Raw genomic sequence first — 22,439 nt, 5'->3', positions numbered from 1 at the left:
CTTGAATAAGTTATTTACTTCTTTTGTGCCTTTGTTCCTCAGCCATAAAAATCAGAATAATGGTAGAAAGCTGGCATTGAAAGCACTTAGCCTAGTGTCTCTCTCACTGATAAGCACTCAAACAGTACTTATGATGATGATGATGATTATAAGGACTCCCCCCTCCTCCAGCTGTGTATAAATACATACATTCCTTAATAAGCACCTAAACAAAAAGAGCCCTTTCTTTTTTCTCCCTGCCTTGGTCCTAACTCCTTCCTAGTTAACTATTTTCTATAGAGTGTCTCTAATCCAGTTTTTTGCAGCTGTTTCTTAGTCATGGTAAGGCATGGTCTGTCTTACTTTGGTCATGGTCCGGGACAGGGATTCCCAGATTGAGCCCCTTAGGTCGCTAGGGGTCCTTGTAGGCAGTCAGGGGTGTTCCCAGGCTATTTTCAGGATTCTAATAATAGAGCACAGTAATTTGGAGTGCCAACTTGGGAAGTAGGGGAGCCCTGCCACTGACCGGTTATCTCCCCCTGTGTAAATTTCATAATCTCCAGGAGCCTGCATTTCCTACTTGACCGAATGGGACTATTCATACTTTCCTCACAAGGGAATTGTATCTTAGATCAGATCATGTATTTAAATCCCTTAGCACAGGACCTGATATATTACAAATACCACATAAATACCTGCCACCATTATTGCTACTATTAATACAAGGCATTTCTTGAAAATCACACTTTTACCTCCAATGGAGCCTCAGGTATAATTAAAAGGTCAGATTTCTGCCAGAAGTGGGTAGGGTTATATCAGCCTAGTTCAGTAACACTGTTGCCTAATGCTAAGAACCTCTGTGTGGCAGTTATATGTGCCTTCGGTAACTAAAAATGAGAATTATTACAAGTACATTGGGTAGAGGACAGGGTGCCTGGGTGGCTCAGTCAATGAAGCGTCTGACATGAGTTTGGCTCAGGTCATGATCTCAGGTCTCATAAGATGGAGCCCCATCAGGCTCCACACGCTGACAGCACGGAATCTGCTTGGGATTCTCTCCCTCTCTCTCAAAATAAATAAACCACCAAAAAAGTACATCTGGGTAAAGGAAAACATTGTGAACATGAAGTCTTGGTGTGGAGAAATAAAGGAGTCCCTGGTAATTAAAAAGTCACCAAGACCCACTGGTCTTGTACACTGATCAGTGCTTTCTGGGTGGAAGGTTTCCTATTTTTTTTTTTTTTTCTTTTTTTAACTTGCAAGAGCATGCACAGGGGAGGGGCGGGGCAGGGGCGGGGGAAGGTGGGGAGAGAATCTTAAGCAGGCTCCTCGCTCAGCCCCAGAAGGTCTCCTTTTATAAAAAATAAAAATAAGGGGCACCTGGGTGGCTCAGCCGGTTGAGCGTCTAACTTCAGTCATGATCTCACCGTTTGTGAGTTTGAGCCCCGCATTGGGCAATGAGCCTGGAGCCTGCAGCCTGCTTCAGATTCTGTGTCTCCCTCTCTCTCCTCCCCTCCCCTGCTCACGCTGTCCCTCTCAAAAATAAATAAACATTTAAAAAAAACATTTAAAATAAATAAAAATAATACATGGACATTGCCACCAGCCCTTTAGCAGGTTTAACCCATTAACCAAAGCTCTAATGCATAAAGACATTAGTCCCATGGTGCCTAGGGCCCACCATGAACAGAGTGTTACCACCTAGAAATCCCACCTGTAATGGGAGAGGCTCTTGGCAGTGCTATGGCTCAGCTCTCCTTTCAGCATCCTTTCTGACCAGGATTCGGGCCCAAAGGGACATCACTCCAGGGGGTGGATCACAGTCACCCAGGGAGTTCTTCCTGAACTACAAAGGGCATCTCTCTGTTTCACCTGCTCTGCAACTAACAGAAATGTGTGAAAGAGAGAGAGAGAGAGAGAGAAAGAAAAAGGAAAAGAAAAAGAAAGAAAGAAAGAGCAAGCAGAGAACAAATAAGCTAGCCCACTGTGTCTCAGTTATGGCTGTCTATAAGACCCACTTAGGGCATCCCTTATCTTGAGATTCTGGTTCAGTAGGTCAGAGCTGGGGCCTGAGAATCTACATTATGCGTAAGCACACCAGGTGATTCTGATAAGCAAGTTTTGGAAAACACAAGGCTAATCCAGGCCAGCAGAAGGTCTCACTGCTTTCTGTCCCAGAACGGGCAGTGGGATTGAGAGGGCGCTAGAGATTTTCCATTTGCAGTTAGTGAGAGAGTTAACCTGTAGCCCGTGCTAATTCCTTACAGCACCTTTCTCTCTTCTAACAACCTTAATTCCCGGCCACACAATGGCAGCTCAAAAATCTGGCCACCCTGACCTACTGTGGGGAGATGATTTGAGCAAAAGACGCCCTGTCTATCCTGGGTGACATTAACATCTCTCTCTTTGGCTTTGTGCTTAGACTGAAGGACCTGGAGCTAGCTGCTGTGGGCGGATCAGACGTCCATGTGAGGATGCTGGCGGCCCCTATCAATCCATCTGACATAAATATGATCCAAGGTAACCTTGGTTTCTGTGGCTTATGTTAATTGGCTTTATTGCTTAGCCCGCCACCTCCTCGATTCCATTCTTCCTCAGGTGCGGGTGTGAAATTCCTGTGATTAGCAGCAGCTGTTCTGCAGATGAGCCATCTGCAGACTGCAAGCCCTCTCTGGCCTCCCCTCTCTGGAATGTGAGGCTTTTTGAGAGTTAGGAAGATTGCAGTGGGGAGTAAACCAACCACTGTGAGGTGCCTGCGATATGCTGGGCTCATTTCATACATTAGCTAATCCCCATAATAACCACGAATGCTGAAAAGTATTTCCCCTTTACAGATGAAAAGGCTGAGGCTCAGAGAGGCTGGTTAGTTACACAGCAGGCCAAAGGCCGACCCCAGATCAGGCTCAGATCCAACTCTAAAGTTCATGCTCTTTCACTGCCCGAGCTTCACCAGGTGACCCTCTGCTCTTCTCCCTTAGGAAATTATGGTCTCCTTCCCAAGCTGCCTGCTGTTGGAGGGAATGAAGGTGTTGGACAGGTGGTGGCAGTGGGCAGCAGTGTGACTGGGGTGAAGCCGGGAGACTGGGTGATTCCAGCAAATGCCGGTTTGGGTAAGTTTCTCCAGGTGTCTGCAGCCTTTCGTTGTTCCGGATTGTATTTCACCCACACTGGAAGTGTTTGCACATTGGCTCAGTGTAACTGAGCAATGCGGGATTTATTATTGAGTCCGTGTACCCACTGCCAGTAGGGATGGGAGCTGGACAAGGAGAGCAGAAAGTCTGTTTCATCTGCTCTGGGGGTGACGACCTGTTCTCTCATCTCCTTGGGCCCGTATTGATCAGAGCTGTGATTCTCTGAATCCCTGCATCCCTAAATCCCTGCTAGATGGTACTAATGGGAAATCCAAATAAGACAGCCCCTGCCCTGCAGGAGGCTAAATTTTAATTGAAGAAATCTCCAAACTAGTAACTTCAATAAAGGGTGTGTTACATGTTACAAGTTTACAGGAAGCCGAGGACACTTCTGGCTCCTCTGTGTGCCCGCGAATGTGTGTGTGTGTGAGAGAGAGAGAGAGAGTGAGAGAGTCTTAAGGAAGGATCGGGGCTTCACAGAGGAGGCTTCTCTGGAATGGACGTTTGACGGGTGAATTATGTGAGGTGGAAATGAGCCAGAAATCATTGCATTTGGAGGGAGCAAAATGAGCAGACCCAAAGGTCGGTTTGGAAAATAGTGAGACATTCAATGTAGCCTTGGCAGAGGATTTGCATACAGAAGTCTGCTTAAGTGATAAAGAAGGTCACACAGGTAGTGGGGCCACATGGGGGAAGCCCTGCAAAAGCCAAGCTAAGAAGTTGGGGTTTTCTTTGATATACGGTGAGTCGTTGGTGAGTTTTGTTCTTTAACACTTCACACTTTTTGAGGCACAGACATTATATACAGGATCGTGACAGCAATCACCAGAGGGAAGCAGGGAAGACACTAACCACCCCATTGGACATACAAGGAACTGAAGCTAAGGGGGCACCTGGGTGGCTCAGCCAGTTAAGCAGCTGACTTTGGCTCAGGTCATGATCTCATGGTCCGTGAGTTCGAGCCCTGCATCGGGCGCTGTGCTGACAGCTCGGAGGCCTGGAGCCTGCTTCGGATTCTGTGTTTCCCTCTCTCTGCCCCGCCCCCACTCTCACGCGCATGCGCTCTTTCTCTCTCTCAAAAATAAATGAACATTAAAAAAAGAAGAAGAAGAACTGAAACTTGGGAAGAAGCCCTTGTCCAAAGAGCAAACTGAAAGAGAACCCACCAAACTCTTATTCCCACTCTGTTTCTGCTAAACTACAGTGTTAGGACCCTTTGGGTTATAACTTACAGTCAACGCAAACTTGCTCTGCAAAAAAAGAAGTTAATTGATTTCTGGAACTGGGACGGGCAAGAGATGGAAAGCTGGATCCAGGAACCCCAGTGATACCAGAGCTCATTGTGTTTTCTTGCTAGTTCTCAGATAGGATCTCCCCACCTAGTGATATAGTAGCATTAACAAATATTTATTGTCTACTCCCTTTGCACCAGGCCCTGTTCTAAGCACTTTACATGTATGGACTCAGTTATTCCCACAACAGGAGGTAGATATGAGATAAATATTAAATATTAAGCAACTTGCCCAAGATCGCCTAGCCAGTAAGTGGTGCAGCTGAGATTCAAACCGACCTTTCATAGATGGCCACCAGCATCCTGAGGTTTGCATCAAACTGGGAACAAATGAACATGGCCTCCACAATCTGTCCAGTGCAACCATATCCCTCCACCAGCAGGGCTCTGACCGACACTGCCTGGGTCTTTGCCCATCCATGAACCCCTTCATACTCAGTAGTTTCACACCATCTAAACCAAGTTTTTTCACAGCATAACTGACTGGCCGCAGGCAATTTTGCTGTAGAAGACAAAATTGTGAAAAATAAAAGAGGGACATTCACTAAAAAGGACATCATCAAACACAAAATGAGTAATGAAAAGACTACTGCAAAATACAAACTATTTCAGTACATTCAAAATGTATAGTGTAGATTCATGGCAATACACACAACTGATTTTATTCTGTGGATCCACAAAATGTACCTAAGCACTTGTCTTCAAAGTCTTTTGTTCCTAGTATCACACGGTTTTTTGGTGCTTGTTGACTCGTCTCCTCAATCAGTATGGCACTTTTGTTGTTGCTGTTGTTGCTAAAATGTCTTCCTTGATCAGATTCCAAATACTAGGATGCGCATTTGTAACTGGGCTTTGTATCGGGTTGTGAAAGCCTTTCACATTGTTGTCTGGTTTTGACATATTGTCACATTTCCACTGATAGACGTTCCAAAGTTCTCTGGGAAATGTGGGTTCAAAACTCTATGCTACTTTTTAGACTGTTACAAGGGCTAAAGTTGATATAATATGAAATAGGAGGACTGTGTCAATGGAGAAATGAAACCAAACTGTCAACCAGCAGATGAAACCAACAAACTGTCAACCAGTTTTTGTTTTGTTTTGTTTTACAGCAACATTGCCTTACATAATTAGTTATATGGCAAAAATACTTGTGGTAAAGATACTTATGGCCTAGAACCACAGCAGGAGTATGGGGTTGGGTCATTCCAGTTGCCTCAATGGAGCGTCTTGCCCACCTCTGTGGTTTAAAGGGTGGGGCCTTGTGGTTGACAGCCTCAGAGGTGAGGAGGGAGCAGTTCTAGAAAGAAAAAGGTACCAGGCAGGAAAAAAACAGTAACACAAGTCTGTTAGAAGCTCTTTTCTTTGAGATCAGATTTGCTGCCAAGAATGGCCCCACTCTCTCCTGCAGCCCCACCTGGCCGTGAAAGAGCCACGCCATCTGAGCAAACTGAGAGCTGCAGGATTCACTATCGATGCCGACGGACTGGTGCTTTGAGGCCGCCCCCGTCAGACACAGTCTCTGCCCTCAAAGTGTTCTTGGCTGGGGGTGGGGAACTCGAGAATGGAAAAACAACACGTAATACGTTAACAGTCTAGTTAGCGCTATAATGAGAGGATGGACACGAAGGTGAGAGCCCCCCATCTCGGGGAGCATTCGGAGCGACTTCCCAAAGAAGTGGTGCTTGAACTCCGTCTGGAAGACTGAGTAGAAGCGTAGCCAGTGGGCTAGGTGAGGAAGCGCTGACAAGCAGTGCAGCACGTGCAAAGGTATGGCGGCAGGAGAAGGCTCGGCACTGTCGGAGCTGCTGTAGCCTGGTGCGGCTGTGTCCCTGCGGGGACGTAGGAGAAGCGAGATGAGGCTATAGAGGTAGGCGGGGACCCGGTCATGGAGGGCTGACATCTATGGTCAGGGAGAGCCCAAAGAAGAGTTACGAATGAGTGGGGGCGCCTGGGTGGCTCAGTCTTGGTTAAGCATCGGACTCTTGACTTTGGCTCAGGTCATGATCTCCAGTTTGTGAGTTTGAGCCCCGCGTCGGGCTCTGCACCGGCAGCTTCTCTCTCTGCCCCCTCGCTTTCTCTTCTCTCAAGATAAGTACACTTAAAAAAGAAGAAGAAGAAGAAGAGGACCAGACTTGGGCAGCACAGAGCATGCTCTAGAGAGGCAGAGGGTAGAGGCAGGAAGCCAGTAAGGAGGTGGCTAAACAGATGGGGCTTCAGTTGATAAGGGTCTGAACAAGGCAGTGCCATGGGTCTGGGAAGACAGGTTGGAGTTAGGAGCTAGAGGAACAGAACTCGGTCACTAGATTTGGAGAGAAGAAGGGACGTCTGCCAGGGGTGTAGGGAATAGCACCTGTAGAGGTGGGTGTCAACCAGAACGGGGAATTCTCCCCAGAGAAAAGGGGAATCTTCCCCACCAGGTGCCAAAGAGCAAGAGGACTTTATAATGACTGGGACTCTAGCTCTGTTTATTTAGTAAACATTTTGTGAGCTGGGCTCTGATATAGCAGTGAACAGACGTGGCCTTTCTTCTAGTGAAGACTGAAGTTTGGTAAGAGTGGCAGCCATTAAACAAATACGTCCTCAACTGGCCAGACCTTGGTCATCCTTCATGTTACTGAGCTGTGCCCATGGCCAGCTTTTTCCCACGTCGCCAGTCCCCAGGGAGACTGGGCCAGAGAACGTGCAGACTGACTTTCTCATTGGAAACCCTCAAAACCCTCGCGAGGCAGCACAGGGCGGCAGCGAGAGCACCTGCTTGGGAATCTTCTTTCACCCTCTTGGGTGACCTTGTTTAAGTCACAGCTACTTTGAGCCTCAGTTTCTGCATCTCTAAAGTGGAGCTAACCATTGTTGCTGGCATATCTCAACTAATTCATGCAGCTTAGCTGAGGGATACATACAACCATTATTGCGAATTAAAATTCTATACACATTAGATCAAGGTCAGCAAACTTTTTTTTAAAGGACCAATTCATGGGGTGCCTGGGTGGCTCAGTCGGTTAAGCATCTGACTATAGCTCAGCTCATGATCTCATGGTTTGTGGGTTTGAGCCCCACATCAGGCTCTGTGCTGACAGCTCAGAGCTTGAAGCCTGCCTCGGATGCTGTGTCTCCCCCTCTCTCTGCCCTTCCGTCACTTGTGCGCTCTCTCTCTCTCTCTCTCTCTCAAAAATAAATAAATAGACTTACGAAATTGTAAAGGACCAATTTGTAAATATTTTAGGCTTTGCAGGCCAACTGCCCACACTCAACTCTGCCATCGTAAACCATCATGGACAATACATAAAAAGTGATCATGACTATGTTCCAATAAAACTTGGCTTACAAAATCAGGTGGTGAGCCAGGTTTGGCCCACGGCCGCAGTTTGCCGACCCCTGCGTTAGATAGTGGAGATGGTTAAGGGTCAGTTGCACAAGAGCAAGGAACAGGAATCCTGAGAACTAGAGCATGGGACTTAGGACCAGAAAAGGAAACCAAGAGACATTACACACCTACTATGTACTAGGCACAGTGATAGTCTGTACAAATATCATTATATTTAATCTTCACACAATGACATTAGTGTCAAAGAAGGTAAAATGAGAATTCTAAATCACACAAATCAGGAATGGCAAAGCTGGGAGTTTTAAGCAGGTCCCCCACTCCAGGGTCTAAGGATTTTTACTTTAGAACCCTGAAAGCCCTCAGGGCTGACCATGGGCGCTGCCCCCATCCCACCCAGGTTCTCTTTAGAAGGATTAGGGACTGCCAGGCCCCAGAAATTTGTGTCAAGCTCTGAATTTCCATTGTTGTGCCTTTAAGGGAAATTAGAAAACACCCCTCATTTCATGCATAGAAAACCCTACACTAGGTGATTGGCCAGAGTAGACACGGCACACGTTGGCCAAGAGAAGTAGGGGCCATGATGACGAAGGTGACCGTGAAGATTTGAAAACCAGGCTGGGTGAAGCCCAGAAAAATGCCAGGATACCGCCTAGATTCCAAAGGAACCCGTCAGTTTTTCAGTGTCTTATTTTCTCAGCCACAGATCTACCAGTGCAGCTCTTAATAGAATGTGTTCCTGCCTCTTGTCTATACTACCTGGTCCCTAAAGCCCACATTGTCTCTCTCCACTTACGGCGCAAGTAGTAGTCACCTAGGCTGTCCCCTCCACCCCACCCCTGACCGTGTGGAGCCAGGGTACCATTAGAATCCCAGCAACTGGGCAGGTGCACATGCTCCAGAGTGGCCCCTAAGATACCACAGCCACCAGATTCCAAGCCATTAACAGTTTCTCTAAAGTGACCTAGCGAGTGCACGGTCCAAGAGCCAAGGCTTGAATCGCGTCTGTTTGTCTCCAAGTCTGTTCTCCTCACCTCTGCTTTACACAGGATCCTGCCCGCATGGGTGAGCACCTGTCAGATGCAGGTTGTGACCCATCAGTGAAATTGATCCAATGGGTTGCAAACAGCACTTTTTTCCCCTAAAATCAGTCACAGTAGAATAGAAAATAACAGGATATCATACACAGTAGGGTAAATATTGTCCCATGAGCCTTTGATTTCTGTTACATGTAGGGGTACATATTTATATATGTGAATGTACTGAGGGACAGCATAGCTCACGGTTACTGTGGGTCAGGATCGTGAGAGTCTGGGGGACGTTCCTGTGGTCCAAGCCACTTCAGCCATGGCCCGAGCCTGCCTTCCCATCACTCTCTGCCCCGCAGCGTGTATCCTCCTAGGTCCATCTTCTGTCTGTCCTGCCTCAGAGCCTCTCCATATGCTTTTTCCTCTCCTAGACCATTCTTGGTGTACTCCGTGAGTGACATTCTTGGCATCTGTACCCTTTAACTCTTAGCCTGCACCTCCTCAGAGAAGCTGTCCCTGACCCCCATCTCAAGGAATTCTCCCCACTGTAATTGTCTGTTTCTCGCCTGATTTCCCCTGGAATGAAACTCCGTGAAAGGACGGAACGCATCTACACTGTCCGAGCATGTGGTGCACACTAAGTATCTGTAGGTGGGGCGCCCAGATTAGTCGGGTGACTTTGGGCAAGTCACTTTCTTGGCTTCCTACCCTGTTAAATGAGGAGGTTAAACTCGATGCTCTAAGGGCCTTCTCAACACAGACATTTTACAATTCTTTTGTCTGCAGCTAGAATGTGGCCTGGAGGTTAATGGTCACTTCTCTCCAGTTTACAAGAGTTTGTCATTGCCCTTGTGTCATTTGATTTGTGCAGCAGCTCTTGGAGGAGGCCAGTATCATTTACATATGAGGGTAACGAAAACGCAGTAATTTGCGCAAACCAGCAGACCAGCAAAACCAGGTACCGAAGCTAGGCCTTTGACTTCTACTTTCATGCTTTTTTCCGTAATACCGCCCAAGTCAACGTGCCCTACGTAAGGAGAATGAGGACCGAATAGGGAAAGGGAGGCTTTCGCAGCTTCTCTTGCCCTGGTTGTGATGTTACTCAGAATCCAGTAGCTTCAGATCCTTAGCTACATCTGATGGAACTAATGTGCTAATAACAAAATTGCTATCATGAGGACTCAGAATTTCAAAAGGATTTCAAGATCTTCTTTTTTCCCTGAGTCTTACTTGAAGGCTGATGTCTTAAGCACCCATTTACTGAGGAGGGTGTCTTGGGGCCAGTTGTGGAGAGAGAGCCTTTCTCACGACCCCGGCCCCATCCCCTGACTCAGGAACCTGGCGGACTGAGGCTGTGTTCAGCGAGGAAGCACTGATCGGAGTTCCAAGTGACATCCCTCTTCAGAGCGCCGCCACCCTGAGTGTCAATCCCTGCACGGCCTACAGGATGTTGATGGACTTTGAGCAGCTGCAGCCAGGTAGGAACCGCCAGGTGCGGGGAGCAGGCTGGGATCTCCTGACTGGGTGTGACCCACATCCTGACCCCGAGGCCCTGGCAGCTCACCAGTAAGGGGCCGAGAGGAAGACGGGCCCCTAACCTGGGCAAGTGTGTGGTTGCTGCTTTTGTTTTGTTAGCTTAGTTCCTAGAAAGTGTGCTGGAACCCCATGAGGAGAACACTCTGGAAAACCGCTGAGGGGTCACATTCCCTAGAGCTTGGGATGGAATTCTGCCATTCAGCAGAAACGTATGGCGCTGTGTTAAGGTCTGTGACACAACAAAGCCAGACAAGATAGACGGTGCCTGTGTTCTCAGTAAAATGCTGAACTGAGTAATTCCACTCAGCATTTCTATGGCACTTTCCAGGTCACATAAGTGCCTTTCCATGCGTTACCCCAGTGACTGCATTAAATCTTCAAAGCAGTGTGGTGAGGTTGGTATCACTGGTTGAGAGTTCAGGCCCCAGGCAGACAACCTCAGTCTGAATACCAGCCTCACCTTCCACTATGAACTGACCTCTCAGATCATCAGATTTTTCACCTATAAAACGGACAATAAGGGGTTTTGATGGTTAGCTGGAACACTGCAGTGTAACAGCGCGGGGCCTGGCACACAGCGCAGTAATTAAGTGCTGCTTTTATTATTCTTCCTTTTCATAAAGGAGGAGACTGAGGTCCAGAGAAGTAAACTACTTGGGCGAGATCACTCAGCAAGGAAATGACAAAGCCGGATGTTCTATTTGGGGTTCCCTGAAAGCAGAGCCTGAGGCAAGGACTGAGTGAGGGTGGACGGTTTGCTGGGGAGGTGATCCCAGGAAGCAGGAGTGAAGGATTGTGAGAGGGAGCCAGGGAAAGGAGGAAAAGCCAGTGAAGGCTGATTACTGCTGTGGGTGAGCAGGACTCAGTCTTGCTGGGAGGAGGCCTCCAAAGATCCTCATAGAACCCACCTCAGCATTGGCCTCCCGTTGTTGGAAGGTCACCCTTCACACTATGCATGTCCACGGACTATAGAAGTCACCTAGTCTAGCTCTGCCACGCCAGTGAGGAAACTGAGGCAGAGATGTTGGAACGCGATAAGCTTAGATTGCCACTAATGCTTGTAGCTGGCTGAAAACCAAAGAGAAAGGCAGGTTCTCCCAGCTGTGCCAGGGCGATCCCGGGAGGCTTTGGTGGAGAAAACCAGTCCTGGTTAAGGAGACATTTTGGTCGCCTGCGTCTCATCCCCTCCGGCCACCTCTAATTTGGGCCACAGTTGTGGTGGACATCAGGGTATTCTGACACCACCCCACCTCAGTTGCCCGTGGCATCTCTCCACCTGCCTGCCTGAGGGCAGGTGTGGTCTGGGCTAGGTCAGTGTTAAACTAAATTGTCATACTGACCCATAGTAAGAATTACATTTTACACTGTAATCCAGTACATAGATATATGTATGAGTATATATATAACGGAAACCAAAGTTTTATGGAGCAGTATTTGCCCTTACTATGTGTGATGCAGTGTGTTCTTCTTAATTCTCTGTTCCTCAATCTTAACTGAAAAAAAAAAAATGTTGCTTACAACCCACTAGCTTGATTTCATAACCCACTGATGACAATCTGTGAGCTGACTCCTGCCTACAGAGAATAGGCATTCTTCTTCCAGGAAATCCCCTGTCTGTAGCACCAGATCCCTGCATTTCAGATCATATTTCAGGGGTGACAGAGCACCTTCCTGGACACAGTGGCATTCGACTAATCTGGAGCATCCTGATTGGCACTCCCAGGATTCCTGTTTTATGCGGAGGAAACGGAGGTCATGACCTCTCTCATGTCATTCAGTTACAGCCAGTGGGGAAGCCGGGACTCACACCAGATCGATCTGATTTCAGAGCCCACGTTTTCCCCGCATGCCACGCTGCCTCCCCCATTGGCTAGTTCCAAAGCCTCAGTTTTGACCACAGACTATCTGTAGGATGCTGTTTCTGGAGCTCTGGGTTTCTCCAGAATTGATCCCATTTCAAGGCAGTGTGCCCTTACTGAGCAGCACAAAGGGGGAATAAGGCATGGCCATGTCCTCAGGAAGCTGCAGGCTCTTGCTAGAAATGGGCATGTCCACAACCAAGTATAAGACGGAGCACACCATGTGCGGAGAGAGAGCCAGAGGAGCACACAGAAGGAAGATGGGAAGGGGGCTGCGCTTGAGCTGTGCTTCAAGGAGTATATGGGATTTCAAAACGAAGGAAGAGAGAAGGAGGGAAACATTGCAAACCATGGAAATAATCTAAGAGATTTGAGGGCATAAAAATCGAGAGGATGATGAACAATATAAAATCGTTTACACAGTGGGATCTAAATTACATATAGTATGGACTCTTAATTGCCAAGCCCTGGGAGGCACCATGGGTGTCATGGAATTTGGAGGTGGGGGGGGGGGGTCACTGGGAAAAGAGTAAGCAACACTCCAAGATCTGAGAAGACTCAGCAGCCAGGTCCTGGGTCATTCTGAGCCTGAGCACTCCCATCTCTTGCCCTACAATAGTATCCCAGACAGGAAGCACTTGACCTGTTTACAGGTCTTCAGGACTTGACTTGGGTCTCTTCCTGGCTCTACAGGAGACAGTGTCATCCAGAATGCGTCCAACAGTGGAGTGGGGCAAGCAGTCATTCAGATCGCCACAGCCCTGGGCCTGAGGACCATCAATGTGGTCCGAGACAGGTGCGTGGGGGGGCCTGATCCCAGTGCACGAGACTTAGGCCTTTCCACCCAGCATCCCTGCAAGCGCCCCTGTGTTCACCAGATGGCGCCCGTGCATAAGCAGCCTGCAGACAGATCCTTCAGCCGCCAGAAAGGAGGCCCACTTGCCCTCTGGCTATAGGATGAGTGACTATCCCAAAGGTAAAAGGAGAGCAGGAAGGAGCTGAAGCCGGCCCTTGCTGAGCAGCTGAGAGTTTTTGTGTCTGTGATAACCTCGTGATTTCAAGGCCACGCTTCATCTTTGGGAATCTGTTAAGCTGTGTTTGTTATTCCTTCTGTAAACTGTCTAACCCGGGGCCCTTTCTCCCCTTGCATCTGTGTGGCACTTGAGCTGTACTAAATATGAATGTGAAGGAGATGGGGCGGGCTTGTCATCTGTGTTACAGTGAGGAAACAAGGTTCAGAGAAAGGAAGCCATTTGCTCAGGAAGACCCATCAAGTCAGTAATAGACTTAGTTCCCTGCCTTGTTCTCTTTCCATCATGTCTTCCAGTTTCCTTAAGCCTCACTGTCAACAAACGTGGCTATATCTGTGGTGGAAGTCCAGTCTCTGGGGGAAAATTGACACTCGCTTCCCTTCCCTATTCCCTCAGTTATGTTAACAAAAATCAGTCTGTTTGCCCTGGCCAAAGAGGCCCAGAGCCACCCCTGGGCTGGAGTATGTTTGCACAACACCCTGAAGAGCCCCTTGAAAAGAGGAGGAGAAAGGAAATGAAGTTTGTCATTTCAGTAGACAAAATCAGGAAGTGAAATGACTTCTCCCTGGGCCAGATGGTTTCTAGCACCTTTGAGCTGGCAAGGACTGTAGAAATCACCCTGTATTGCCAGTGAGGAAACCGAGGCCAAGAGGTGTTGGAGTGTGATGAAATCCGGTAGCCAGCCCCTGCGTAGGGCCTGGCTTACCCTCAATCCCAGCTTCCCACAAAGAGAAACTCATGTTCTCACAGCCATAGCAGAGGAGTCCTAGGAGCCTCTGGGAGAGAAAGGCAGCAGGAGTGACTAAGGGCTGTGGATTGTGCTTGGTTTCTAGGCCTGACATCCAGAAGCTGACTGACAGACTGAAGAGTCTAGGGGCCGAGCATGTTCTCACAGAAGAGGAGCTAAGGAAGCATGAAATGAAAAATTTCTTTAAGGTATGTAGGCTGAGGGGCATTGTGCCTCCATTCCATGCTCATCTCCCTGGAAAAAGTTGACCTGATAGAAAAGCTGGGACTGGCCCCGTCACTTCTCTCCAAATCCTCCCTTCATCTCTTTGTGGAAGGACAAAACCCATTCCCTCAGCCAGGGGACGGCATGCATCAAGTGCCCAGATGCTGTGAGGGAGGCGGTAGAGACAGACGAAGTCCAAGAAACCCTGGATTATTTGTGCTTTTGAATATTTTTAGCAGGCCACATCAGCCCATACAGTTAGTATGAGTCTCAGAGCTGGGAGAGGACCTGAGGAAACTGAGCCACAGAGAAGGAAGAGAAAGGAAAGAAGTACGTCTCTGAAGCCCTTTCTTTGTATTGTATCTGATAATCCCCACAAAAGCTCAACAAAGCAGGTGCTCTCTCTTTTCTAGATGAGAAAACCAAGTCTCCAAAGAGATAAAGGATTTCGCCAAAGCCACACAGTTATAAGTGAAGTCAGGGCTGGCCCCAGGTCTCTCTGAACTCACAGCCTCTTAACCTTCTAGAACCTCCACCCCCAGCATACCTAACAGGTGACCAAACTTCAGCCTCTTTCTCCTGAACCCAGGAGTGACCAAACACACACACCCCCTCGAGAACACCTGCCTCTTAAGAACATTTCCGGAGCAGCAGATCAGCACCTCTAACTCAAACTGAGCTGTGAGCACAGAGAAGAAGTACACTTGGGGGACCTAGAGTCCTTCAAAAAGGAACGTACGTGCCCTCTGTCTGTCCTTTCCTAGAGAGGAGAGAAGTTTTGAACAAAATTCCAAAACGTAACAGGATTAAGCTAATAAAGCAAAGGTCCTTGCAGAGCAGAGTGTGAAGGCAACACTATCCCATTTTCCTTCACTGCCCCCCACCCCCGACACAGCACCTGTGGAAAGGAAGTGCTGTTTGTGGCAAGCTTTAGACCCCACGAGTAAGGGGGCACCTGGCGGGTTCTGTCGGTAGAGCATGCAACTCTCAGTCTCAGGGTCGTGAGCTCAAGCCCCACACTAGGCATGGAGTCTACTTAAAAAAAAGAAAGAAAAAGGGGCGCCTGGGTGGCTCAGTCAGTTGAGTGACCGACTTCGGCTCAGGTCATGATCTCACGGTTGGTGAGTTCGAGCCCCGCGTTGGGCTCTGTGCTGACAGCTCGGAGCCTGGAGCCTGCTTCCAATTCTGTGTCTCCCTCTCTCTGCCCCTTCCCCACTCATGCTCTGTCTCTCTCTGTCTCAGAAATAAATAAACATAAAAAAAAATTTTTTTAAAGAAAGAAATCCCTCACGTACAGTGGTAGCTCCCTCACTACAGGTTCCTTATTTTCCAGGACATGCCCCAGCCCCGACTTGCTCTCAACTGTGTTGGCGGGAAAAGCTCCACAGAGCTGCTGCGACACTTAGCGTAAGTCCCTTGGCCCTGCAAGTCTTGTTGGCCCAAGCTCTCCGGGCTTGTAGCTGGGAGGACTGGCAAGTGACCCAATCCCAGTGGGCAACGCAAGCCAAGCCAGGTCAGCATAACCCTGGGTAGGAAATGGATCGCCATCATTTCCTGGTTATCCAGGCACTTCCTTTCTCAGCCTGTTCCTTTATAGGTGACCGACAGACCCAGCCGCTTTGTTTTTCCAAGGGACCCCAGAAGTAGGTGGCTAAGCTTTCTGTGATAGGGGAACAGTTAAGGATTCATAACCTAGGGGCCTTTTCAAAAGTCACTTAGTCCTAGCTTGTTAGCTTTTAAATTTTTTATTAGCTTCTAAAAATAGATTCTAATTTTGGAGGTAACGTTATTGCTATTACAAAGCATTTTGAAAGCATGTAAAAGTACAAAGGATGGGGCACACCTGGCTGGCTCAGTCGGTGGAGGGTGCAATTCTTGATCTCAAGGTTGTGAGTTTGAGCCCCATGTGGGGTGTGGAGATTACTTAAAAAATAAAATCTTCCCCCAAAAAGGACAAAGGAAAAATTAAGCAGGAAAGTTAGCTATCATCCCACCACCAAGGGGGATAAGCATTGTTGACAATATTAACAGTGGGTGTCCTTCCATTCTTTTTGCCATTAATATAAAGTCCCTGGGGCGCCCGGGTGGCTCAGTCGGTTAAGCGTCTGACTTTAGCTCAGGTCATGATCTCAAGGTCTGTGAGTTCGAGCCCCGCGTCAGGCTCCGTGCTGACAGCTCAGAGCCTGGAGCCTGCTTCGGATTCTGTGTCTCCCTCTCTCTCTGCCCCTCTACCACTCGTGCTCTGCCTGTCTCTCTCTCTCTTTCTCTCAAAAATAAATAAATATTTAAAAAATATATATAAAGTTCCTGAGCTGAGGAACTTTCCAACTAAAGCAGGAATCCCCTCAGCAACATTCGTTGACACATTCTTGCTAGCACTCACTAGCTAAGGGACACAGAGATGGCTCAGACACTGAAGGAACTCTCTAGAACTCCTAGGCTAGATGGGGAGATGGGTCATGTGGTCAGAGAGCTGTGATAGTGATCGCTGAGTATTCGCCTGTGCACCAGACTCTGTGCAGAGTGCTTGACTTACCCCGCCCCCCTCCGCAACCACCAAAGGGGGGGATACTCTGCCCATCCCCGTTGATACAAGGCCCAGAGAGGGTAATTACCTTGCCCAAAGTCTAGGAAGTGGAAGAGCCAGGCTTAACCCCAAGTTCTCGTGACTCCTGCGTCCACCCCTCCTGCCCTACTTCGGCAGCCTCAAGGGCAGCCCGTGACGCCCGCGGCACTCGCTGTAGGAGGAAGCCTTGAGCAGTAGTTACAGATGTAGGCACTGGAGTCAGAAAGTCCCAGCTCTGCTACTTACTAGCTGTGGGCCTGTGAAAAGTTAGGCAATACATAAAAGATCCAGGCCTCAGTCTCCTCGTGTGTACAGTGGGGGGATAGAAACCCTTTCTGCCTCAGAAGGGTCGTCTAAAGACACTGAGGTGATGCACAAATCGCCATACAGACAGAGGTGGGCTTCATTTTCCCCGCTGTAAAATGAGAGCAATAAAAGTTCTCCCTGGGGGTCCCAGGGACGACTCACCACATCAGTGCACATGGAAATGCTCAGACCTGGCCCCAGCACCTAAAAAACGCCCAGTAAACGTCAGCTATTCAGATTAGAACAAGTGCAGAGGCTGTGGGGAGTTGGGGGGGAGGGCTTGATCCCAGAAAGGAGCTACTTTCTGGGACAAGTGTCAGGCGAAGGGAACTTAAGACCAAGCTGCCCACAAACCTCATGGACAAAGAGTTACGTGCCTCACACAGCAACAGCTTCCGCTTTGTAGTTCACAAAGCACCACATCCACACCCGCCATCATCCTTGACCAGCAGACTCCTAAAAGCCAGGGAGTGGGGAAGGGAACACAGGTTAAATGGAGCACAGAAGTCCGAGCTTATTAGTTTTTAAAAATCATTTGAGCCTCTCCCCTGTTGGACTGCTGGGGCGGGTGTGGGTGTCAGACAGCAGGTCCTGGCAAGACCCCTCCTGCAGCGACGCAATTGCCCACTGCCCTCCGTCTCCCCACCCACACTGTTCCTTATCTGTATGGCCATCTCACCTCACGGATCCTCAGGTGAGTCCGGACAGACGGAGGGCAGAGGTCTGCACTGCACCAGTGTCTGTGCACTGCCCAAGGCCACACATCTAGGAGTGGAGGGGAGCCAGGTCTTGAGCTCTTCTCAGTAGAGCGTGCTTCTTTGTAACACTTCATCCAAGCCCGGCTGGGTGGTTAGATCAGTGGGTTCCCAACCCTGGCTAAACATCATGTCATCTGGCAACGTGTTTGTTGGTTGACTTTAATACAGGTTCTTGCTTCCTGATACGTTAGGTCTGGGTCGAGCCTAGGAATCTGTAGTTTTTGAAACATTCCCAAGGATTCTGAGATCAAGGTTCAGAAACCAGGCTTGGAGGGGCGCCTGAGTGGCTCAGTCAGTTAAGCATCTGACTTTGGCTCAGGTCATGATCTCACGGTTCGTGAGTTCAGGCCCCGCGTCGGGCTGTGTGCTGACGGCTCACAACCTGGAACCTGCTTTGGATTCTGTGTCTCCCTCTTTCCCTGCCCCTCCCTCCCTCTCTCTCTTCCCACCCTCTCTTTCTCTTTTTTTCTCTCTCAAAAATAAATATTAAAAAAAAATTTTTTTTTTTAACAAAACCAGGGTGGGAATAGAAGTGTTCCGGCAGGTTTGAGAAGCGCTCTCTCTCTGTCTCTACCCACTCTATTCTCTCTGGTCTCTTCAGGCCTGGGGGAACCATGGTGACCTACGGGGGAATGGCCAAGCAGCCTGTCATAGCCTCTGTGGTAAGCTGGTGAGGGAGGCAGACCTGGACACCACAGTTGTCCAAACCCACATGGTGCCCTTGTCCTTGGGCAGGAGGGTGGGGGTGGGCGGGTCTGTACCTTAGGCATCACTCGAAGTGCTTGCCCTCAGAGCCCAGTACGTCCTTGTTGTGTCCACAGAGCCAGCTCATTTTTAAGGATCTCAAGCTTCGAGGCTTTTGGTTATCCCAGTGGAAGAAGGACCACAGTCCAGGTGAGTGGATGATGGCCCCGCTGCGAACGGTCACATGAGAGGGCAGTGCCTACTGCAGAAGTGACCAGCCGTTCTGAGCTCTGGAGAGGTGGTTGGCTCCCCAGCACCACGGCAGTTTAAAGGAAAATATTCTCTAGCCACAGCCGCAGCCAGCAAATAGGTATTGGGGGAAAGTGGGCTAGTCCTAGGGGGTGGCGGCACTGAGCAAGGCAGACACTGTCCCCGTCCTGAGCAGCTGCCAGTGGGGAAAACTGCCATGGAAGACAGCCACGCAAAGGGAGTAAATTCTGGAGCCGGCCCACCTGGGTTCAAATCCTGCTCCCACCATTACTAGTGATAGGTTCTGCCTGGCCTAACCCTGGGGTCTGCACAAGTTATTTCCATCTCAGTTTGGATATCATAGTTGCCTAGACGTCGTTAGCCCTGTGTGGTAGAGGAGGAAACTGAGGTTCAAAGTGGTTAGGTAGCTTGTCCAGCCGCCCCACCTAGGGAGTGGTGCAGCCACGGTGTGAACTACTCTCTTCGAGTCCAGAACCTGAGCCAGTACACTACTCTTCCTCTTCTGGAGGGCTGGCTGCCCAGAAGGTGACCCCTCGAGCTGAGACTGAAGAATCACATGGAGTCGCCCCGATGAAGGGGAGGAGAGTGGTGGCGTCAGTGGCGTACTTCAGGCCGGAAAAGTAGCCCATGCAAAAGCCCATTGCGGAGGGTGGGAGCCTGGCCAGATAGGTTGCGACCAGATTATGACAGGCCTTGCAAACCTTAAGGAGCTCAGGCTCTACCTGAAAGGCAAGTGAAGATCCACCGAAGCGCTTTCAACAGGGGGCGTGATTAGAGTTGAACGTTGCATGATTTGATGTCTATGAAAAAACATTTGTCAGCCTAAGCCAAGACCATATTGCCACTTCCCATCTTCCTGGACCATATTGGGGGCAGGCCCTAAGAGGGGATGTTCGGGACCTCTCAGCTCGTAGGGTTCTAAGGGAGCCCTGGGCTCTCAGGGAAAGCTCCTTTCCCTGAGCAAAGCCCGTCTGTTCCACTCCAGCTGGCCCGTCAGGCACACCCACCCCTCCCTGTGCCTCTTCTAGCTGCCTCTTCTAGCTGACTCAAAGTAATCCTGCCCCTCCTGCCATTCAGGACTCCCAGTCACATCCCAGTCAGGTTCTGTGGGTCTGCGCCCTCGTAGCCACCACTCTGCCTGCCCATCAGCTCCTGGGGCCGCTCCCCGTCTCTTCTGTCCTACCCCGCCGGGGACCGGTTTGCCTCCACAGCCTCCCTATCCATGGCCAAGCCTGGGCTCTCGGGCTTTCCTGGAGTTCAGCGCCAGCTCCTGCCACTGGGGGTGGCCCACGGTCTGTCTTGCCGCTGTTTCCACGTCTGACTTCCTCCAACCTCCCACAGCCCAGTTCAAGGAGCTGATCCTCACACTGTGCAGTCTCATCAGCCGAGGCCAGCTCACGGCCCCTGCCTGCTCCGAGGTCCCACTGCAGGACTACCAGCGTGCCTTGGAAGCCTCAATGCAGCCCTTCGTGTCTTCAAAGCAGATTCTGACCATGTGCTAATCGCATAGGAGCCAGAGTGAGGTGGGAGGGAAGACGGATCGGTAGGACTGGTTTCGGGCCCCTCGGTCAGGGCCCTCAGCTTTCCCCAGGCTGCCCTCTGACTAGGGGGGTTGTGAAGCCAGCCAGGGCCAGCCCCTGGGTATCTAATAAAGTCTGAACTTCCTAAGAACAGACACACAAAACCAACAGAAGTCATCCCTGTCGAGAAGAACCCTCAGTTGTGCACCTGCCATTCCAGCATTAAGAAGCCCCCTTGCCCATCCTCCAACTTGTCCTCCAGCGATGATTTCCTGACCACCCTGAAAGCAAAGTGAGGGTGGGGACTGGCAAGTACAAAAGCCAGTAGGATGCAGTCTCCACCCCCCAGGCTGTCCCAGAGGAATAGAAAGGAAGGTTTGACTCATTCTGGGTGGTGCGGGGCTCCGTGTGGGACGGGAGGAGGATCAGCTACCTGAGAGGGTGAATGCCAGGCTAAGGAGCCAAGGAGTCGGGGTCTCAGGTGGCTGGACCACCCTCCTGGAATGTCTGTCCTAACTGGGGAAATAGTTGTTACACCAGTGCTTCTCAACCTGAAGTCATTTTACCCCCAAGGACGTTTGACAGTGTCTGGAGACGTTTTCAGTCATAATTGACAGGGTGCGATCGGCATCTAGTGGGTAGAGATCAGTGATGCTGCTCAGATAGCATCTGGTGCACAGAACAGCCTTCCTCAACAGAATGATCCAGCCCAAGATGTCCATAGTGCCACTGTTGAGAAACCCTGAATTAAGCTAACAGTCCCACAATCACTGCCCTGGTGATTCAAGTGCTAAAGAAGATGCATGCGAAGTGCTATGATGGCATAACTGAGGTCTTGTCCTAGGCCTGGAGTCAGGGGAGCCTTCCTGACATGAAAGTGGGTTCTGAAAATGAGTAGCTTTATTCAGAGAAAGAGAAGAGTTTGACATCATGTGACTTTTTGTGTTTCCCTTATGATCCACTCACCCTGATGGAAAAAAACTAGAGACTCGGGAATGTTCCCTGGTCTCCGGGCCTACTTTCTCTTAGCTCAAGAGCCTCTTTCAAGGAGTATTTACTAGATACCCAGTGTGTGCCTGAGGCTAGGGATGCCTGTGAGGGGGCGGAGGCAGGGGCTGGCCCTCTGGCTGCTTAGCCTAGTGCAGGGGACCAACCTTCCCAGCATACTAATGAGGCCTCTGACAGAGGTGTCCAGAGGGCCCTGGAGACACGGCAACTCTGCCTGAGGGTTGAAGGAAGGCTTCGTGGAAGAAGTGTCGTCCACAGCATATGGTGAAAGCCAAGCAAGAAAACGTGCATCCAGCAGAACCAGCAGCACATGCACAAGCCTGCTTCTGCTGCCTGAGGTTGGAGAGTGTGAGGGCTGAGGTGGGAGCTGTGGGTACAGGTCAGAGCAGGAAGGTTCGAGAATTCAGGACTTACCCTTCAGAACTGGCGAGGCACAGAGGGGTTTTCAGCAGCAGGGTGATATGGGAAAACTGGCTCAGAAGACCAGAGGGCACCCAGGCTTATCACAGACACGTACGTAGGCCCCTGACCTAATGCTCTTGCCTTTGGGAGCATCTTGTGTGTCCTCTGGAGAAAAGGACTTGGCTTCAGCCCAGAGCTGGGGAAGGTCTGCACGTGTCCTCTTGATAAGAGTTGCTACCTTGTGCACGTAGGCTCAGGATCAGCCCCAGCTTGCCCAAGTCCCTCCCGTCCCCTGTCTTCTGTCCTTGAAAAAAACGCCTGAGAGGGTGGAGGAGGCTGCCCAAAGGCTACAGGAATGAACGGTTAGAATTAGGTTCTTCAGGAGTCCAGTGTTGGGTTAGGGGAATGATGAGCCTGCAGCCATGGAGAGGGGGCAGCCCCTGGTACAGACTCAGAGGAGATAGACACGATGGAGGAAGGTTCCTAACACTATGGTTAGAGACCCTGTTGAGGGCCGTGCAAAACATCCTAAGAACAGTATCTCTAGGGGTCTGGAGGTGACATTTGGTTGTGCTTTATTTTCTTTATTTTTATTTTTTTTAATGTTTCTTTTTGAGAGAAAGAAAGAGCACAAGCAGGGGAAGGGCAGAGAGAGAGACACACACACAGAATCTGAAGCAGGCCCCAGGCTCTAAGCTGTCAGCACAGAGCCTGACGCGGGGCTCGAACTCACGAACTGCAAGATCATGACCTGAGCCGAAGTCAGACACTTAACCGACTGAGCCACCCAGCTTCT

General features: G+C 49.8%; 1 protein-coding gene across 4 annotated transcripts in view; it reads left to right on the top strand.

Annotated features, from left to right (window-relative positions):
• MECR (mitochondrial trans-2-enoyl-CoA reductase) overlaps positions 1-22,005 on the top strand; it is a 32,990-nt gene extending 10,985 nt beyond the window's left edge. For 3 of the 4 annotated variants that reach the window (XM_015066997.3, XM_053210247.1, XM_015067000.3), the window contains exons 2-10: positions 2,402-2,499; positions 2,958-3,089; positions 10,086-10,229; positions 12,840-12,942; positions 14,011-14,113; positions 15,463-15,536; positions 18,361-18,421; positions 18,581-18,653; positions 20,055-22,005. In XM_015066997.3, coding sequence (XP_014922483.2) covers positions 2,402-2,499; positions 2,958-3,089; positions 10,086-10,229; positions 12,840-12,942; positions 14,011-14,113; positions 15,463-15,536; positions 18,361-18,421; positions 18,581-18,653; positions 20,055-20,215 — 949 coding nt within the window. In that variant the 3' untranslated portion in view covers positions 20,216-22,005. The other variant, XM_015066998.3, reaches the window with a different exon arrangement.
• Positions 22,006-22,439: the final 434 nt, after the last annotated feature.

The sequence above is a fragment of the Acinonyx jubatus genome, chromosome C1, assembly GCF_027475565.1.
Source record: "Acinonyx jubatus isolate Ajub_Pintada_27869175 chromosome C1, VMU_Ajub_asm_v1.0, whole genome shotgun sequence".
NCBI classification, from domain to species: Eukaryota; Metazoa; Chordata; class Mammalia; order Carnivora; family Felidae; genus Acinonyx; species Acinonyx jubatus.
The sequence above is the reverse complement of the archived record's forward strand: the minus strand, read 5'-3'. Positions and strand labels throughout refer to the sequence as shown.